This window comes from Triplophysa dalaica, chromosome 11 (genome assembly GCF_015846415.1).
Source record: "Triplophysa dalaica isolate WHDGS20190420 chromosome 11, ASM1584641v1, whole genome shotgun sequence".
Taxonomy (NCBI): Eukaryota; Metazoa; Chordata; class Actinopteri; order Cypriniformes; family Nemacheilidae; genus Triplophysa; species Triplophysa dalaica.
The window spans coordinates 3523255-3542039 of NC_079552.1; the positions used below are offsets into that span (position 1 = coordinate 3523255).

Sequence of the window (18785 nt, forward strand, 5' to 3'; positions counted from 1 at the left end):
AATTATCAAAGAAAATTATTTACTTGTGCCTATTTACAGTGGAAAAAATCTTTTTTATTAGAGTTCTGACATGAATATTCTCAAATAAAACCTTGGGAGATTTGATCTGAATAGTCATGTAAAATGTTTATAAGTAATGGGACAAAAGTTAAACGCAAGCAGTGATATAAGACAAAGTCCCATGCAAAATTTAGCAATTCTAACTGTACTAAGCATTTAGTTTTTTAGTAAACATCTAAAAATTCTTAAAACACGATACAGTAACTTGACAAGGAAAGTGTTAAGTAGTCTTGTTTTAGGAAAGAATTAATTTGTTTAAAACGAGCAAGCAAAATCAGCAAATGAGGAAGTTATTTTCTTAAGAAATTCAGGTTTATTCTCTACATTTATTCACCATTTTTTATTAAATTTACATAATTTTCCTGCTTAAGATTTGGGGCATGGGTCACTTTCCTCATTGTAAATGTATCTTGACTTAGGAACTAAGATATTTGTACTACAAAAACAAGACAAATGTTAAGAAATATTTTCGCAGCGTGATGTTATGGTTTACTTTTCAAAACAGTGTGGATGTTGCATAGTTTGATCACAGTGCCATACACTTTGGTTTTAAAATCATCGAAAAGAGCACCGACTGACGTCAAAATTATTTAATTTAGTAATATAAAATGAGTTTAAAATGTGTTTAATTTTGGCAGTTCTACTACACACATGCTACTCGTGCAAAAACAGTAGTCTAAACAAATGAAAAGAATACAAGTAAGATCAACAAGTGTTTATTTATAATAATAAAAAAAAACTCTCTTACAGATACACACAACACCGCCTTCGCATCAGTACCACACCCCAAGTTGCACTAAAACCACCCAAAAAACAAATGCGATACAATCGGTGCGAGAATTCAACTGAAAAAATGTCTCTACCTCATGACAACAGCCCGATACATTTCTGTTTTATCTCATGTTGATCCCAAGCATGGGACACTCGTGTCCCTCATATAACCTGGCCTCAATGAATTCTTTTCACTAATGGTCTATTCTTCATCAACATTACGTGACATTTGTTTAGTATCTATGGCATAGACCTAATTTGAGCTGATTCTAGAACAGTTAAAGGGATTAAGGTGCACATGTGAAATGCATCTTTGGGTTTTAAAAGAACAGCTCACTGAAAAAAAAAAAAAAAAAACGGTCATTTATGCCGTTCCAACCTCACATGATTCTTCACTTCATTTAATTACCCTCATGTCATTCAAACCCTTTATGATCTTTTTGATATTTTGAGAATTGTCTTTGTGGTTTTGTGTCCACACATTTGAGGTCAATGACGTCAAACTTTGTTTGGTTACAAACATTCTTTAAAATATATGTTTGTTTCCGTCAGAAGAAAGTAATACAGGTTTGGAATGACAAGAGCTGTGAAACCATTTGCCATGTGGGTTTGAAACATCATCAAGATGAATAAAATGAAGTTCTCCTTTACAATTAGAAACTAACACACACAAAGAGAAAGCGATTCAACAAGACGCCTGAGTAAATCGATCATATTGGTAAACCCCCAAACTCATCTAACATCCTCATGTTTGATATATTCTTTTAAAAGCGCAGGAAACTATTCCGATGGAGGTTATTACGCGGTCATTACAAATGCAGCATTACAGTGGATTTGATATGCCTGAGTAAGTCCAGAAAAAATCTAAGCAGTAGAAACAAAGGTGGTGGTGAAGGTTTGAGCCATAGAGGCCAACAAGACACCTGAGAAATGAGGACACGTGAAATTACAACACCGGCACAGACTACACAACTACACGCTAGCTTCAGATGAGAGCAGACACCTCACACCAGGCGTTTCTGAGCACAGACTAAACTCAGTCTCTGTGTCGCTTTAACTACGTTCAGAAAAATGCCCAAGAGTTGAAGACACTAGTCATAGGTCCTGTAAATCACATTATTGCTTGCGAGAAGTGCATAATCACAAGACATCTGTAAGAAACCCAGTTAAAGGGAATTTTAAAGGGACAGTAAGCCCCAAAATGAAAATTCTGTTATGAATTATTCACCCTCGGGTTGACACAAACCTGTCGAAATTTTGATTTTTGGTTACACAAAGATATTTGGAAAAATGTAAGCAACTGAGATTTCTGGGTCACCATTGACCAGCACAGTAGAAGAAATCGTGCCCAAGAAATCCTTTTGCTAACATTCTTGCAAATACCTTTCTCAGTGTTCAACCAAACAAAGACATTTCTAGATGTTTGGAACAACTTGAGGGTGAATAATTTGTGACAGAATTTTCATTTTGGGGTGAAATGTCCCTTTAAGCGCGAGACTGAAACTTCAGACTTAAACGTGAGCCGGACTTGGTCGGTTTCTCCGGATTGCTTTTGTAGATGCGTCAGAATTCTGCACATATGAAACATCTAAGCAAATGGGTCTTATGCAAGAAACGTGAGCTGAACAAATGTATGAAAAACCCTAAGCAGATTTGGATGAATACATTTTTTTTCATACATTCTGCTTGTGTTTGATGAATAAAACCCAGAAATAAAGCTTGAGCTGAGGGACATCTAGGGCAACTAAAAAAACAAAGGTTTCAAGATCATTAGAATCCAAAGGATGAAGTTATTTAAAATAAATAAACAAATGCTATTAAAACTGCTTTATTATGATATTCGTTCAGCCACAAATAAAAATTTAAACCAAATCAATAAATCAACCACCTTGATGAACTTACAACACAATCCTTAAGATAAAACTCTGTCAACATGCTCTCGGCTTAAAAACAAAGGATTTAAATTAAATTAGACTTAAAAAAGGGTTTCAGAAATCGTGATCACAGATTAAAATCATATTAAGGCCTGTATGTGTTCGTTGTGATAGTCACTCTCTTTCAGCGATGGTACGATGAGGAAATGACACTGCATTCTTTAAAAAGACATGATGAACCAGCGTGTCACCGTGACCAGCGTGTAACTCCTATATTATAATAGGGACACACAGAAGTGACAAGATTTTCCCGACGTCTTCTCATCAGGTTTTCTTTTTATCTATTAGATGACGCAGAACACACTTAAATGCTAAAAGCACTATAACGTCCCTGTCTGCACACACAAACACACACACACGCTCATCTGCGCACACAGATAGACAGAGATGTTCCTGGCTGCAGATGATGTTTGCCGTCTCCGACGGTCCCATGATGCTGGTCACAGTTTGGCAGCCATGAAGTTGATGTGAGGTTTGGTGAGAGGGAACAGCGGTAAACTCCTTTTAAAATCAGTCATGTCCTCAACCACAGACGGCTGAAACGCAACACAAACACAATGAGCAAACCAGATATCCTGCATGTCTCAGCAGAGCAACAACAAACAGTGATTCCTTTTAAACTACTGAATCCCCACACACACGTGTCTTGTACCTGAGGAAGTGAGGGGGCAGGAGCCAGGTTCACATCATTCTGAGCTGGAAACTCCCCCACCGGTGGACCTACGAAAAACACAGAACACCAATAAATGACTCCGTGTTGTTGCATCAGTTCAACATGAACGTAGGATTGTGTCTGTACTCACAAGACTCCATCTCTCTGGACAGCACGTGTACAGACACCTTGTGTCTTCTGGGGGCATCGATGGCCAACAGGTCCTGAAGAGAAAAGACACAATCAACCCATGTGACCGGAAGAAAAAATACTTTCATCTTTGCTGTGATTGTATTGGATGTATAAAAACAGTTTGAAATGGAACTGGCAGCAGACTGACAGTTGAAGGGGAGGAGGATGCTCGGATGCTCCGCCCAAGCCGTCTACCATGCGTGATTTAAGAGGACTAGTCACTTCAGGACAGAAGTGCATTTTCAGATTTTAACTATAGATTATGAGGGCACATGAATTTTAAAATGAGAATGACCCACTTTGATAAACTATTTACAATAAACTACTAAATTGTAAGAAAAAAAAAAGGTTAAAACGTATCCAAGCTTATCCAACAATGAAGCTACATTTCTGTGCTTTGGCCTTCTGCAATTTTGAAGCCAACATTAAATAAAATCAAATAAACAATGATGTGCTTAAATCAGAACTAACCCTATAAAACTGCATAATGAGTTCTTTAGTCAATGTCTTCAGGAAAGCCACTTCGGTGTTATCTAGATCAGAGAAAAAAGATGATTAGAAAAACAAAAACACCCACATATGCTGGACACTATCAGAGTTTATAAAGAGGTCTGTTTTATCCAGCCGCTGACTCCTCACCCCTGTCAAAATTATACTGCTGGGAGATGATCTCTCCCCAGTATTTGGCACACTCGGCGGCCAGCTTCTTAGGTTTGTCCAGACGGCGGATGGCCAGGGCCTGAATGTGTTTCTCATACGCTTCATCTCCCATCTCCTCCAAGCTTTTCTCCATGGTTTTGAGAAATGCCTCCACGCGAGACTCCAGGTAATGAGGTGCTTTCTCAGACTGGATGATAAAACGCAGACCCTGCACACCGCTGGCCCGGCGGGGGCCACTGAACACTATGTAACCTGGACGGACAGACCGACACAGAGAAATAAATCGTTTTGATACTATTAACATTTCATTTCTTTCTATACTGCTAAAAGATGCTTATCCAACTTCAAACAAAGTTCATCTCAACCCAATGCCGCAGCTCTGATATTAACAATCAGCTGTGCTCGCCCAATCCCTGCAGAGACCGATAAAAGGGAAATTATATTTCCTCATACCCAGCTGTTCTTTGGTGCGTAGCGTGTTGAAGCAGGGCTCCGAGATGATCTGACAGAAGAGCTCCAGCAGCATGTTCTCATGAGTGTTCTGCATATCAGTCTGATAGTAGATCTCGATGCCGCAGTTATTATGCACCTCGTTTCTCTGCTGGTAAACATACCAACCACCTGACAACCACAGAGAACGCGACTTAAACACAAGAACCGTGACAAACACACACACACAAACAAACACACAAATATCATGGACCTCAGATTTCACACCGTAAAGAGGTTCGAGAAAATTAAAGGTGACGTGTGCCATTTCTGATAACAATCCTTTTCATTCCTATGATGTCTGAAGATCTTTTTTTCATACAAGACGTGTGCCCATGTTAATAAACTTTTGATAACGCCACAAATGTGTCCATCGCAAATGAACAGACAAAATCAACACACTTGCGTTCCATACATAAACTACAGTGTGATATTTTAAAATTCTATGTGTGAAATGAGCAAAAGTAGAATTTGCATTCACTACACTACATAGAAAGTTTGTAACCCTATGGATGCAAACAAATTCAACACAGAAGCCCTAAAGAGTGTTGAGCGGTTGCGTATGGTATCGCATAAGTACATACCATCCGGAACCTGCACTTCCCTGTAGCGAATCAGCTGACTCGGTAGGAGGGGCTTAGTGTGAGCGTGCTCAATGAGAGTGTCCTCCAGCATCTGAATCATGCCCAGAGCAGACTGGAGACAACAGACACATGATCATTAGAATTGAACATCCATCTTGGTCTCAAGAATGAAGGTTTATCAAACCAACCTGTTTGGTGATGTTGCCGTGCAGCAGGACTTCAATGTGTAACCGTGACAACAGCTGAGGTATGAACGCCTTGAGTCGAGGCAGCGTCACATCTGTGGAACAGTCACATTATCAACACTTCATTCATATATAGAAGGAACATTGCTTTAGATGAGAGTATCTCACCATCCAAAGCATCTCTGAGTTCATCTTTGGTCCAGGCCACCTCGGTCATGAGCAGTCGCAGATAATACATGGCGTGCTGGTGGGGCTGCTCGGCACGGAAGTTATTCAGAGACCTCATGTACTGCAAATCACACAATTACACATTTATTAAAGATCATAGAGCTGCTCAACATGGTTAAAACAGTAGAAAACAGAGTAATTCATCCAAAGTATAAAACTGTTATCATTTATTAACACTCATGTTGTTAAAACATGTAAAAACTTAAACCATCTCTTTCTTCTTTAGAACACAAAAGAAGATATTTTGAGCAACGTCTCATTTTGTGGCAATAGTTGTTTGGATATCAATGTTCTTCAAAATCTCATATGTGTTCCGCAGAAGAAAATGAGAAGTGATGGTAGTAAACCGTCGGATGGGGATGATGGGGGTTCCAGTTCTGATCATCACAAAATGTGCGATTACGACAAATCTTAACTTGTGTGTTTGCAACTTACCGCTTCCTTAATGATATCAAAGCGTTTCTCGTCGATCTCGAACGTGGTCATCTTCTCGATGATCTTCTTCAGGAGGATGTGCTGTTTGTCATTGTAACCCTTCACTGACAGCTAACACGCAAACAACACACACATCAGTGAAAATTCATGACAATGAGTGAATTACCTAATAAAACAAAGACGGAACAAAAATACTTATTGGACTCAAAATCATTTCTCGGTCTTGCACGCTATTGCTTCACATATGACTCATAATAAAGTCACCGTTTGAATGTCATTCTACAGCAGAACACAAGAACAAAAAAAGCATCCGTGCAGTCAGCATACGTGGGAGACTGTGATGAGAGTGTGCAAAAAGACAAAAGAAAAGTGTGTTCGTGTGTGTTAAGCACAAAGCAGTGAAAGCAACTTTGATATAATCTAAGATTTGCTCTCATGGGAATTTCTAACACCTGTTGTGTGGATTCACTTCCATAATAACACGATGCTTTCCGACACCTGCATGTGTATTTTTTCTGCCACCACTAAGCAAGCGTCAGAATTCGAACATACAAGCAACTCTGCAAACTCAAACGCTTCACGCTCCACCCTTCTCCCAATGCCACGCCACTCACAAAAAGAGGGAGGGGCTAACCCCCATACTTACAAGGATGGCATTCATTCCCGAGGAAATGCCATAGACCAACCCTGCCAGACGGGCTGCATATGTATACTCTCTCAAATCATCCTTCAACAATCTGAGAAACAGGTAAGTCATGTTGCAGTGCTGCGGGTCTGTGTAAAGATAGCGACTACCAGCGTGGAAGAAGGGGGGAAACAAAAAAAAACAAATGGCGTGATGTTTGGGTGAAAGGTTTGTTTTGATGTGACAAAGAAAATGGATTGAGAGGGACCACAGACAGAGTATGAATATGCAGCCTCGGCTCCGGCGCTAACCTGATTCTATTGTTCCATGTCTACATACGCAACGAAAGAATCAGAGTCTGAGATGGACAAACAAAGTTTGATTTTATTCAACATTCTGTGTGAGATTGGTGCTCCCCACAGGAGGAGCATGTCTGAATGGCGAAGATACTTACATACATTCCATAGACGGTATTTTGGAGGTCATAGTTCAAGCCGGCTAGCTCGGCTGCATATGCATACTCGTTCAGGGAGTCCTTGAGCAGCTCAAGGTACAAATACGCCATGTTACAATGCAACGGGTCCACGTATGCGAACGGGCTGTGGAGAAAGCGCAGATTATGAAGCGCTTTAATCGAACACTTTGAAAGCTTTCATTTCCAAATCAGGTTATAGTGGTAAAAAGGTCATTTATCAAAACGTTTTCTATGCAAACAAATATAAATCTTAATACAGCACTTTGGAAGGTAGCGTTGTGCTCAGCCCAGGGATAAATTATTCCCCCTTTTCTTAGACGTGTTTAAAATGAATGAATTAAAAATATATAATAATATAATATAATAATATAAAAATGTATAAACGTAATAAAAAAAACACAAAGACATTGTAAAATGAAGTCTTGGTCTCTGAAGTTGAACTAGCTCTTCTAGTAAACATTGCATCCGGAGCAAGAAACTGTCTAAAACATATTTGAAAACGACAATATAATGCATTTACACAAACATTTTTTTTTACAGACACATGGACTAATGACACTAAAGGTGATAAACTATACAAACCTACCTAAAGAACTCAAAGTTTAAACAAGCCTTGGGCAGAAAAAACTTGTCATCTTGCTTAAACCAAATTTTGCTCATTGCCGTGTCCTAAGAAAACACAAGACACAAGAAAACAGATGGAAACTTACATTATTTTTTATATGAGTAATTCAAAAAACAACTGTGCAATATTTGAAGATCCAAAATGACTTGAACACAAAAAAATCTAATTCTTATATCTTATATCTTAAAAATATTATTGTGTTTTTTGTGTTAGTTAGATGTTTTTTATATGTTATTTTGGCTTAAATCAAAACAAACCCACAGCAGTTTGAATGATATTAACTGGAATGTACAATAAAAAAAACAATTTTTGCAAAGTTCTCAATTTGGGAGTAAACTCTTAATTTATATTTATGCATTTGGCAGGTGCTTTAATCCAAAGCGACTTTCAATACATTCAAGGCTTACATTTTATCCCTGATATTTGAACCCATGACCGTTTTGCTGTCAACGCAACGCAAAACACTGAAATAACTAAAATGATGGGAGTAAAAAGACTAATAAACCTTAATCAAAGTGGGGGTGGAAGGGGAATCCTTTTCAAGAGGGTAGATCTCAAAGTTGGTGGGAATAAATTCATTCTTCATTGGCAGTTTGAACTTTCCATTGAGGTCTGCATTTTGCCATTTCTGAAACACACAAAAATTCCCATAACACTTAAACACATGAAGAAATAAATTGAAACATCTCTGGACCTCTACAGATTAGAACACAACTAACAGTTATAACAGAAAAGAACTTAAAATGTATCGAAGAAACAATCTTGATGTCTCACCTTAATGACTTCATCAGAAATGGCCTCCTGTTTGTACTGTGTGCCGTACCACTCCTCCGTCTTGTCGGTCTGTCCTTCAAACGATTTGGAGACAACAGCAACCCTAGAAAAACAAAAAGCGAGGCCAAATGGTTAGTAAGTCAAACGCTGCAAGACACTGTCCATTTCTCAACAACTCTCATGGGGGAAATTAAGGGCCGTATTATTCTGCATCTATAAGATCCTTTGCTCGGCAAGTAGAATAAGCATCATGGTCATTACATCAATCAAAAGCTTGGCTTTCCATGAGTTGCCAAGTATACTGGGCTGCAGATCAATGATTATTTCTTTGCACTATTGAAGCGGTCCAGATCAATAGAGAACCGCTGGTACAATGACCTGCTATTCTGAACTCGCCGCTACAACCAATTGCATAAGAGATTAAAATAAGTTCTACAGGCTTCAACGTGTTTCAAAAAACTCCCCAAGATATGATATTTATTTTCTATTATACTAACATTAAAAATCTATCAAATATAATGACCAAAGTCTTATGTCTTTACCATGTTTTAACCAGTTGGACTACAGTTGTTTTGATGGATAGACAAAACAGAAAAAGCACTAGAAAGACACGTTGTCTTTGTAATCGTTGTTGGTATCAATTCTGTACCATCTACTATACAACCTAATAGAAGACCATTCACGAAGTACTTGCTTATTATATATTACGCCCTTCAATATAATAATACAACAATAATCAGGTTAAACAGAGCCTAGATGATCACTCCACATTAACCATAATGACAGTACAGGGAAACCCTACAAGCTCATGTCGGTATATCTGTGTTCCTTCTTCCCGAAACCAAACAGGTGATGGAGAAAGATTGAGACGTAAAGGGGCTTTCAAAGGAAATTGAATTTAAAAAGCTTCTTCACATTAGCAGAAAGCTGAAATGGGATTCATCCACCAAACACAGCAAGAAGAGACCATCTCAAAACACACATCAAAAAGCTATAAAATACTAGAACCAATCTGAGCCCAATTTGGCCTTGAGCAGCGAGACATGAAAGAGGCCAATATATGCTTTGCAAAGGGTCAAATTAGAAGCTGCTTTGGTGGATCTTTGAAGACGGCAGCCAATGGATAAAGGTCTGTTACAGTAATCTCATCCCCAGGTGAAATGAAATTTCTTTCAGCTCAAGGGAATTTATTCACAGCGCCGTTTTCTGTAGGTGCATAGGATGGCAACAAGTTTCCAAAATTTCCATGATACTGCAGGAAACAGTCTCTTTAAATTCCAAAGCAATTCCACATCATCTTTCAGCTACCATGTTTCGATTTAGTGGTTCGCATATTTGGAAAATTCAAGTATAGTTCTGATGTTGTGCAGGTGGTTGGTCATCATTCGTGTATTTCAACAAATCATTATAACAACCAAACATTCAGATAAATGTTACAGAACTGAAAGTGTGCGTGTGGGGGCTCACCGGAAATTCTCTGGTCTCAGTTTATCCAGCACCATCTCTATGAGATCTGGCCTGAACTCTTCCAGCAAATATTCAGCTGCTAACACCTCCTCCAGCGGATAATACTGATGTCGAGAGAGAGAGAGATTACAGCATCATACACAGAATGTGTTTTGATATAACATCTACATATGTACACATGTAACAGGTAATAACTAAATAGGCTGCCATCACAGAAATTTGACTGCACATAAAAAGTGAAGAATGCCATCCGGTATTGCGTCCCGCAATGCACCGATCTTCCATTTAAGAATATGATGAAAACAGAAGCAATAATCTTTATTTTCTTATCTTGCTTGAATCACTATTTGGTCAGTCAGCCAAAAACAATCTTTGAATTTAAAAGTGATTCATAAAATGGATTCTTAGATGACAGGCTGAACTAAACATGATCAACAGCACAGTAAGCGAGCATACGGTGTGCTCCTATTCAAATCCAAACACGGCCAACTTGAAATAAACAATGGCTGTGACCTTCTGACAAAACACAAAGCAGCAAACGGTGACAGCTGCTGATGAGAAGAGCCTCTGTAACCATGGTGACAACCTTTTAAATCTTTCACGAGAGATACCTACATGCAGAAGACCAGCCACTTTAGACGTGTATCCACGTGGACGCTCCTTGTCCTTAAATCTAAATGCCACAGTGTTCAAATCCTGCAAAATAAACAAAAACGTTGGGACCAATCAGTGCTGTCATAACAAACATGACATAAGGTTTTATAATATCAGAGTTAGACTACCATTTTATTTAGCCTATGTGTGATTTAACAGTATTTAATGACTCCATCCACGTCAACAACCAGGTTAAAGGTGCCATAGGGCACGAACGTGTGTTTTTCTGTGTCTTTGGTGTGTTATAAATTGCCCATTCATGTATTAAGACACGTAAAATTGCAAAAATGAAAGTGAACATAAGATGCATTCTATCTAAAAGCGAATGCTCACCCAGACCTGCCTGAAACGTCTCGTGTTGCCACACCCCCACAAATCTACGTCAGTTCGTGGTATGATTTGACTAAGACCGCCTAAATGTATATGCAAGTAAGGTGGGTGTACCTGACAGTACTTTTGCTTGTGAACCTGATGTTCCAATTATGGTGAGAGGCGATTCATTTCTGTCACACACCTCCACTATTCGACCACTATGCACTGGTTAACTGGCCAATCATAGCATACCTCGCTTTTCAGAGCGATGAGCTTTGTTTAAATCTGTTCTTTTCAGAGAGGCGGAGCAAAGAGGAGATACAAACATGCACGGTGTGGGGAAAACACAGCGTTTTTTAACCTTAAATCGTGAATACGATTTTAGGTTGCATTACATGCATTACATCTAAAATAAACAATAATATTTGTTTTGGCCATGTCATATCCCTCCTTTAAAAAGTCTGTATTTTAGTACGTGTTAAAGACGTGAATATACCTTACACTCCTGAAAGACCCATTCCTGAGGGCCCTCTGTCCGCAGCTTTTGAATATACTGGAACATGTGAAAGATGATATCCTCCACATGCACTGGAAACACAGGGACAACACATCAAGCAACATAAAACCTAACAAACGCACACACATATACACAAACACTCCAGATCCTTACACAGTCCCTCTTCTGTCAGGTCCACATTAATAATAAAAAACATGAATCCTCTGGCTCCTTCCTTCTGACCTCCGACAAGCGTGTTCACCCATCCTGAGGAGAGACGGCGAGAGCATGAACATCTAGAAACTAAAACACTGTTTGACAAGTCAGATGGCAATATTACAATGAACCTTCCCGTTATAAAACAACTCAAGTTATGGTGAAGCAGTCAACACATATTCATTTTTGCAAATGTCAACAAACAGCATATTTCCACTGCACTGGTCTGTCTGAAGCAGGGCCGATCGTCTTAGTGACTTTGCGTAAAGTGATCTGATTGGCTGACGTTCAACTTCTTTCCGCAAGCAAAGCCAGTTAACCGATTCCGAACGGACCCACAATTCAGTTCAGTAACGCACAACATCAGCTATTCAAAGTAAATGTGTGAATCCAGCATAAGGTCTTGGTACACCTCTGAAAACATATTTATGTATACAATATTGCATAGTTGTCAAAAAATCCACCAAATAAACTAAACACAGCACCTTCGACACATTTTAACTTTTAATAGTGACAAATTCTAAGTGAGAGAACTAGATGAATTCTCTCACCTTTAGATTTGAGTTCAGAAAGAAGACTCCCTGGGCCTTCGTGACCAATCAGATGGCCAAGATAATGACCCGGGTTAGACTTGTAGTACTTCTGTAGGTCTGGGATGGGGAAGGTCACATACAGGTTTCTGATGTCCTTGATAGGCACGACTTTATAAAATTGCTGTGGAGAAAGTGTAATATGTCAGAAATCGACGACAACAAAAACAGAACACAAAACTTTAACTGAGATTCAATAGTTTGGAAACTGGTGTATGGTCAGGACTCAGGACGTGGGATTTATAAAGGTGTCAGGAGTTGGCGCTCACCCTCAGGTGTTCCTCCTGAAACGGGTTTGTGGGAAAATCTGGGAGAGGAACATTCTTATTCTCAACCTCTCCGAAAAGCTTCACCACCATAGACGTCAAGTCCTCCAATGACTCTGTCAAAGGTAAAACAAACAAACATTAACCTTAAATAAAATAAACACGCAATTCCCTCCGCTTGACGCAGTGCAGTCAGTGCAAAAACTATGAATCATTTAACAGAATTACAGAGAACAGGACAGCTCTCATGAAACATTCAACCTCACGCCAGGACCGTACTGAGAAATCTGGCATGTGTTGTGTGGAGCTGACAAAGCATTTGTTTTTCTCTCCACTTATGCCCAAACTACTTTTTTACTGCACTACTGTAACATCAAGCACAGAAATGATTGATGCAGAACTGCACAGCACTTAAAAGTGAGAGATCTCCACGCCTGCCCGAGAGTGAAAGTGAACATCCTTCATCTCTAGGGATTATCTGATTTATGAAACTGAATTAGAAGCAAAGGTAATGCAGAGAGGGTTTCCACGGCTTTATTCATGTCTGTTGACTGACCTCTGCCCAGCACACACAGTCCCATCAGGTTTGATGAGTAATAGGTAGAGTGAAATTTGAGCAGCTCCTCACGGACGTCGATGCCCTGTTGAGATGGCCTCGTCTCAAGTGTTAACTTATTGCCTTAAAAGAAAAACAAATACTGTTTTCAGGAAACGAAATTCTACATGCAACACGTCTGTGAACTTGTACAGGCTCAATTTTATATATATATATAGCCTCTAAGCTAGCAGACACCAACCAAAAAAGCAACAACAACACAATTTTAATAGCATGGGGGGTTTACCTATAGTACAGAAACGTAAAAGCTTTTTAAAGCACATGCATTAGCCAGCATTCAATTTTTCAATACACAGCTGCTTTTCTGAGCAAACAAGCCTTGTATAACTCAAGGCTGCCACCATTTGGTTATTCTGGGCACAGATAAATCTCAAGGCAGCTTAAGCTAAATCGATCTAGACATCATCCTCCATGAAGGATAGAAAAAAGCTGAAGGATGATGATGTATACACGCATGCTCTGGGGAAAACCTGGTCTTAATTACTTTTAAAACAGATGTGGGTTATATTTAACCAAAAACTGTAAGTACATTGTGACAAAAAATGGGTGTATAGCAGTTGTCCATACCAGTGCCAAATTTACTAAAGGGGTGTTTGGGGTTCCCTGTAGCTTTCTCCAGTTGAAACAGGCGCCAAGCGTCATTCATGACATTCTTCTCATGTTCAGAGTCCACCGCGTTCACCTCTCGGTCCTTACAGCTCTCATCAAAAAGAGGACAGAGGAAGAACTGAGCGAACCTAGAAACAAAACAAAAAAAATCAAACATAATATCAAGCACTATACCATTCTAAAGATCTCACGATGTATCACAACAAAAAGGCCACTAACAATATTCAAATGTGCCGTGTAAAAACATCAATGCATTGTGTAATGGATGAAAAGACGTTGCTTGAACCCACAGCTGCGGAGAGGTTTGCATACATTTAAGTTTCTGATTTTATATATATTCAAATGAGCAAGAATGGTGTTGTCCAAATGCAACTGCCATGTAAATGAGGACGGCGCTGAAGTGTGCATTCAGGACAGAGGTGAATAAAAATCTTGCTAACAATTTACCTTTGTGGCAGGTTTACAGTCGGAGCGAACAAAAATAAGATTTATAACTTTAATTATAAAAAAATCAAATTACATGGTGAGGCTTTCACATTATGAACCTTTTGTCATATCAGCCGAAATCCGAAAACACTAGGACTAAGTTCGATGGAAATAGTGCACCACAAGGCTATATAGAAATAATCCAAGGCTTTGTGGAATCGATGTCATGTGACCAACATTTGGTAGAAGGGCTCCAAGGACCAGTAACAATTTTAGAAGCGGGATTTAGATCACAAATTGAATTTTCAATATTGCATTATTCCTGTTAGATCTCATTCAGGTCTGCTCCATTAGAGCTTGTGTTAGTGCGTAAACTCTCCGTTCTGAGTTCTGTTTATTAATATGCAGTCATGACCCAGTTGTTGGAGATTAATCATGAATCATTCAAAATATTTCAATGAGCAGGTGTTGCTCTGGGCCGCAATAGCAGCTGGGGATTGGGGTAGCTCTCCTCCGTATCCCAAAACAAAGCAACCTGATTCCTCCCGGACGCGTAACCCCACACCAAGAGACAGCATGACACCTGAAGGTCCCAACCTGCTCATCCTTTCATAAATTCAAACATCACATCTCACTTTAGCAATTCAAACAGGCCAGCAGTCCAGAGGAGCATTCAATAATTCACTATCAGGTTTTTTGGGGATTATTTACCTGTCCAATGCACCTTCCAGGTGCTCATGGGACACATCAAAGTAGTAATTGGTGTGCTCTCCGCTGGTGAAGGCGTTAGAACTGCCAGCGTGCTCGCTCAGGAATTGGCTGTACTCATTCTCTTTGGGGTACTTCTCCGTGCCTAGAAACAGCATGTGCTCGCAGAAGTGGGCCAGGCCTGAAATGTTTTCAGGATCTGACAAGGAACCTGCAGGATAAGAAGAAAACGCAGTTTATTGCCACCTTTGCGATCATAAATTGGACTGATATCTTAAGAAACTTTCATGTGGAGTCCACCTCTTTACTTAATGATAACACGTACAAACACATTTAAAAACCTCACACTTGTTTGAATATGTTTTTACTCAAAAGTCAGTAAAAAAAGAGGTTATGATTGTACAAGCTGAACACCAAGACAACAGGACGCAGCATAACATACAGGTCTGTCTGGCACGTTTCCAAACGTGTAGGCGTTGTTTAATCTGATTTCTTGTGTACACACGACTCAAATCTGAACGGCAGGAAATCCTGCAATAAACCCTAGTTGTACAATTCTGAATCGAACCACAGGACTCAACACAAAAAGAAAAAATTTCAGTGTAAAAGAATTAAAATGATTCTTAAATTTAATTTTATTGACAATGTTTAATGAATTATCAATTGTCACCTCTCCTTCTGACAAACTTCTCTTCAATTGAGCATATAGTGAATATTAACTAAACAAATGTATACCTTTTACCATTATAAATCATGGTGCGGATAGACTGAAGTTAATAAACCATCCACAATTATGTACATTACAAAAAAGTCAGAAAGTGGAGGGGAAACAGACCCCATTCAGTTATTGTGGTTTGTGTATCTTATTTGCAAGGGTTCAAAGCATGCTAGCTGTCCACCTGTATTTTTACCAACCTACCATTTAATGAAATGTAATGAGACGTGCACGACCCATAAATACTTTTATTACTACATCACTAATGGATTTAGTTGTTAAAAAGTGGACATCTTTGAATCACATAGGCCTCCTCTACTAGTCTGTGTTGACAGAGTGGGCGTCACATCATCAGTAGCTTAATCCAAATGTCAAATGAACTGCTTGGTTGAGCAAGTTTATTCTTGTTCTTACAAAGTAAATTATTCTAAACACTCACAGGCTTCTGGGGTGTGCGCAACACAAATATGGAAAGTTAGGACAATTTAATTGAGCAATAAGTGCAAGGATATATCAAATCTTGAAAGAGGAGATTTATAAAATACAGGAAAAAGTACGGACATGTGACTCTTTACCTATGTGGACGTCCAGCGCAGCAGATGATTTGTCAGTGGTCGGGTCACTGATCAGAACAGCTTTCAGGCCATTAATGAACTCAAGTCCTCGATATTCTCGCTTGTCCTCTGGAGAGCGAATGATGTTACTCACCACTCTCTTCACAGCTGTATCACTCATTTTGACGCTCAGAGTCGAGACACCTCTGAAAAACATGTCAATAATATAATAACAAAATGAACACAATAAAACATATTTTTTTTCTTTTTAATGGAGCTCTCATTTTGGAACCAAACTCTTCAATTATGAAATCATACAATAAGGAATTAATTTCAGAGGACATTAATCTCAATGAACAAACATGGAAGTGGTTTTAAGAAGAAAAATAAAACTGCAAAACAAAAATCAGTTTAGTATTAGTCAAGATAAACAAATCTAACCCATAGTGATAAATAGTAGCATGTAGACACCACATAAAACAAACAAGAATACTATAAAAACAAACAAAGCCTTAAGTTAACAATTACAAATAACGTGTGGAGTTTAAAAGTTTAATGGTTAAGTCTAAGATTACATGTAATGATTTAAGCTAATTTAAAGAAAAAGTAAAGGTTATAGCTTCCGTTGTTTAAGTTTTTGTCCGTTTTAGCAATACCCCGGTTTCAGTGTTAGTTTAGCTCGGATTAAAATGGACGTCTTCCAGCGTCTTTGTGTTCGTTTGATTTAAAATGTTATATTTTGTTACACTTTAGGGACCCAAACAGCTCCTCAATGTAAAGAATAAGAAGCATAATGAAATGTTGAATGTCGCAAGGGTCGCGCGATGAAGCTAACGAGCGCGAGAAGAGCACACGAGCCCGGCGCGAGCGAACCGAGCGGCCCGACCAGCGAACAAAAGCACGCTACATTTATTTTAAAGGGCACAGTCAATACTTACCTAATACTTCGAAGAAAAACTGCGGCAAATCTCATAAAATCGGAAGATATCTTTCTGTTTGTGACCAACGGTTAACACATTTCTGCATACTTAATCGCTGAAAAACAAAACTCTCATGAAGACGTCAGGGCGCCATGATATCTGCAGACACGACCAATCAACCTCAGAACATGAAAATACACTTACAGTTACATTTTTGCTAATTAACATTAGACTTCACATCTGACTAGTTCCATAATATTTACTTATTGCTGAAATTGTATGTATGAAAAAAATACTTTTAGATACCTTTTCGTTTTCCTGTGTATAGCAGTCGGACAATATTGCCAGTACTTGGAATTGCTTAGTCACGTCTTACCCACGTTTGACGTACTAAACAGGCCCCGCCCATATCCAGGATTAATGGAGAACGTCACGGAGTATTTAAAGAGAACAATTCCGGCTGTCAGTCAGTCGTTCTTTCCACAGTTAAAATAAGCAGATCATGTGATCTCCACAAACAAAATCAAACTAAATAATTTTGAAAGTCTAATCTTATCTGTTGAAGTAATATCTTGTTTTTTAAATGCCAACTACTTTTGAAGTGAAATATGTATGTTAAACATGAAGGTTGATGTGATTCTTGGGTTATTTTGTGTTTATAAAATAAAGTAATTTTCTTGAAACAATAACAATTAATGTATTCAGATTATATGAAAAAATAGCGCCATTCATGGCAATAATTCATAAATTTGAACAGCTTTAGATTGTGATGATACTTTATGATCAAAGCTGCAAAACCTACCTGCTTAGCTCGTCCTCCAAATGGCTCGCCGTGATCGTATAGTGGTTAGTACTCTGCGTTGTGGCCGCAGCAACCCCGGTTCGAATCCGGGTCACGGCACTTTTTGGGCAATGCATTGTGAACTTCCATTTACTCTTCAAATCCTACATGCTTAATGACGAAAACATACAAGAAAATGCAAATTATATTTAACAGATACAAAATCCATTCATTTTTGAGTGTAGATTAAATGACTGGCCAAAATGTGGTTTAAAATCATTCATTAACGTGAATCATTTTAACGACAGGTCAAGTGTATTCATGCTATTGTTTGATATTTTACAAGTTATTTAATGCTTGTTGTTGTTGTTGTAGAGATGTTTAGAACTAAAAAAACTATGTCCACGTACAGACTACAGAGTAAGGGGAGGTTTTTTACAAAAAGAGTTATTTAAAACCATGTAGTTCTTTAACTTTTCCACTAGGGGCTGGTACTGTAACTGTGATGGATAAAGACCACCTAAGGAAAGTCTCCAAACTCGGGTCCATATATTTAACTACTAAAGACTAAATCCTATCTTTTTGGTTTGGGAACGACAGATATCTCATCTAAACACTCACGAAAGACCCTTTTTAACAATATATTGTCGACCAACAATTTAACACGATATTAACTGCATACGTTTTTATCTAAGTTGCGTTTAACTTTATTGTCAGCAAAGGTTTACGACAAGTGCAAAGCCCCTCCCCTAGAGAATCTTCAGGC

The 18785-nt window shown here is 38.7% G+C and overlaps 1 protein-coding gene and 1 non-coding gene across 5 annotated transcripts; one reads left to right on the forward strand and one right to left on the reverse strand.

Annotated features, from left to right (window-relative positions):
• Nucleotides 1–760: 760 nt before the first annotated feature.
• ide (insulin-degrading enzyme) lies at nucleotides 761–17625 on the reverse strand. 4 transcript variants are annotated; one of them, XM_056760537.1, is made up of 26 exons: nucleotides 17545–17625; nucleotides 17257–17353; nucleotides 16340–16524; nucleotides 15053–15260; nucleotides 13874–14043; nucleotides 13247–13369; nucleotides 12694–12806; nucleotides 12386–12548; nucleotides 11793–11885; nucleotides 11619–11710; nucleotides 10772–10852; nucleotides 10157–10260; nucleotides 8690–8792; nucleotides 8421–8543; nucleotides 7877–7959; nucleotides 7270–7414; nucleotides 6191–6301; nucleotides 5696–5816; nucleotides 5531–5622; nucleotides 5343–5454; nucleotides 4723–4890; nucleotides 4249–4521; nucleotides 4081–4142; nucleotides 3569–3641; nucleotides 3418–3485; nucleotides 761–3301 (listed from the first exon to the last, which is right to left on the reverse strand). In XM_056760537.1, exons 2-26 carry the CDS (start codon nucleotides 17289–17291, stop codon nucleotides 3206–3208), a joined length of 2997 nt encoding a protein of 998 aa, XP_056616515.1. In that variant the 5' UTR covers nucleotides 17292–17353; nucleotides 17545–17625; the 3' UTR covers nucleotides 761–3205. The 4 variants fall into 4 exon arrangements, with proteins under 4 accessions (XP_056616515.1, XP_056616514.1, XP_056616513.1 ...); XM_056760536.1 differs by having other exon boundaries at nucleotides 17257–17397; nucleotides 17545–17614; XM_056760535.1 differs by lacking the exon at nucleotides 7270–7414 and adding an exon at nucleotides 6837–6981 and having other exon boundaries at nucleotides 17257–17418; nucleotides 17545–17596.
• A 442-nt stretch (nucleotides 17626–18067) lies between these two features.
• Nucleotides 18068–18139, forward strand: trnah-gug (transfer RNA histidin (anticodon GUG)). Its single transcript has one exon. It is a non-coding gene; the product is annotated as a tRNA-His (tRNA).
• The last annotated feature ends 646 nt before the right edge of the window (nucleotides 18140–18785 follow it).

What these genes read in the sequence shown, in the direction of transcription:
- ide (XM_056760537.1), bottom strand. Translation starts at nt 17,291, where the DNA reads ATGAGATTTGCCGCAGTTTTTCTTCGAAGTATTAG. An exon ending in TTGATATCATTAAGGAAGCG is followed by an intron (nt 5,817 to 6,190) that starts GTAAGTTGCAAA and finishes TGTGATTTGCAG; the next exon opens with TACATGAGGTCTCTGAATAA. An exon ending in TCATTATGCAGTTTTATAGG is followed by an intron (nt 3,642 to 4,080) that starts GTTAGTTCTGAT and finishes TTTTCTCTTCAG; the next exon opens with GACCTGTTGGCCATCGATGC.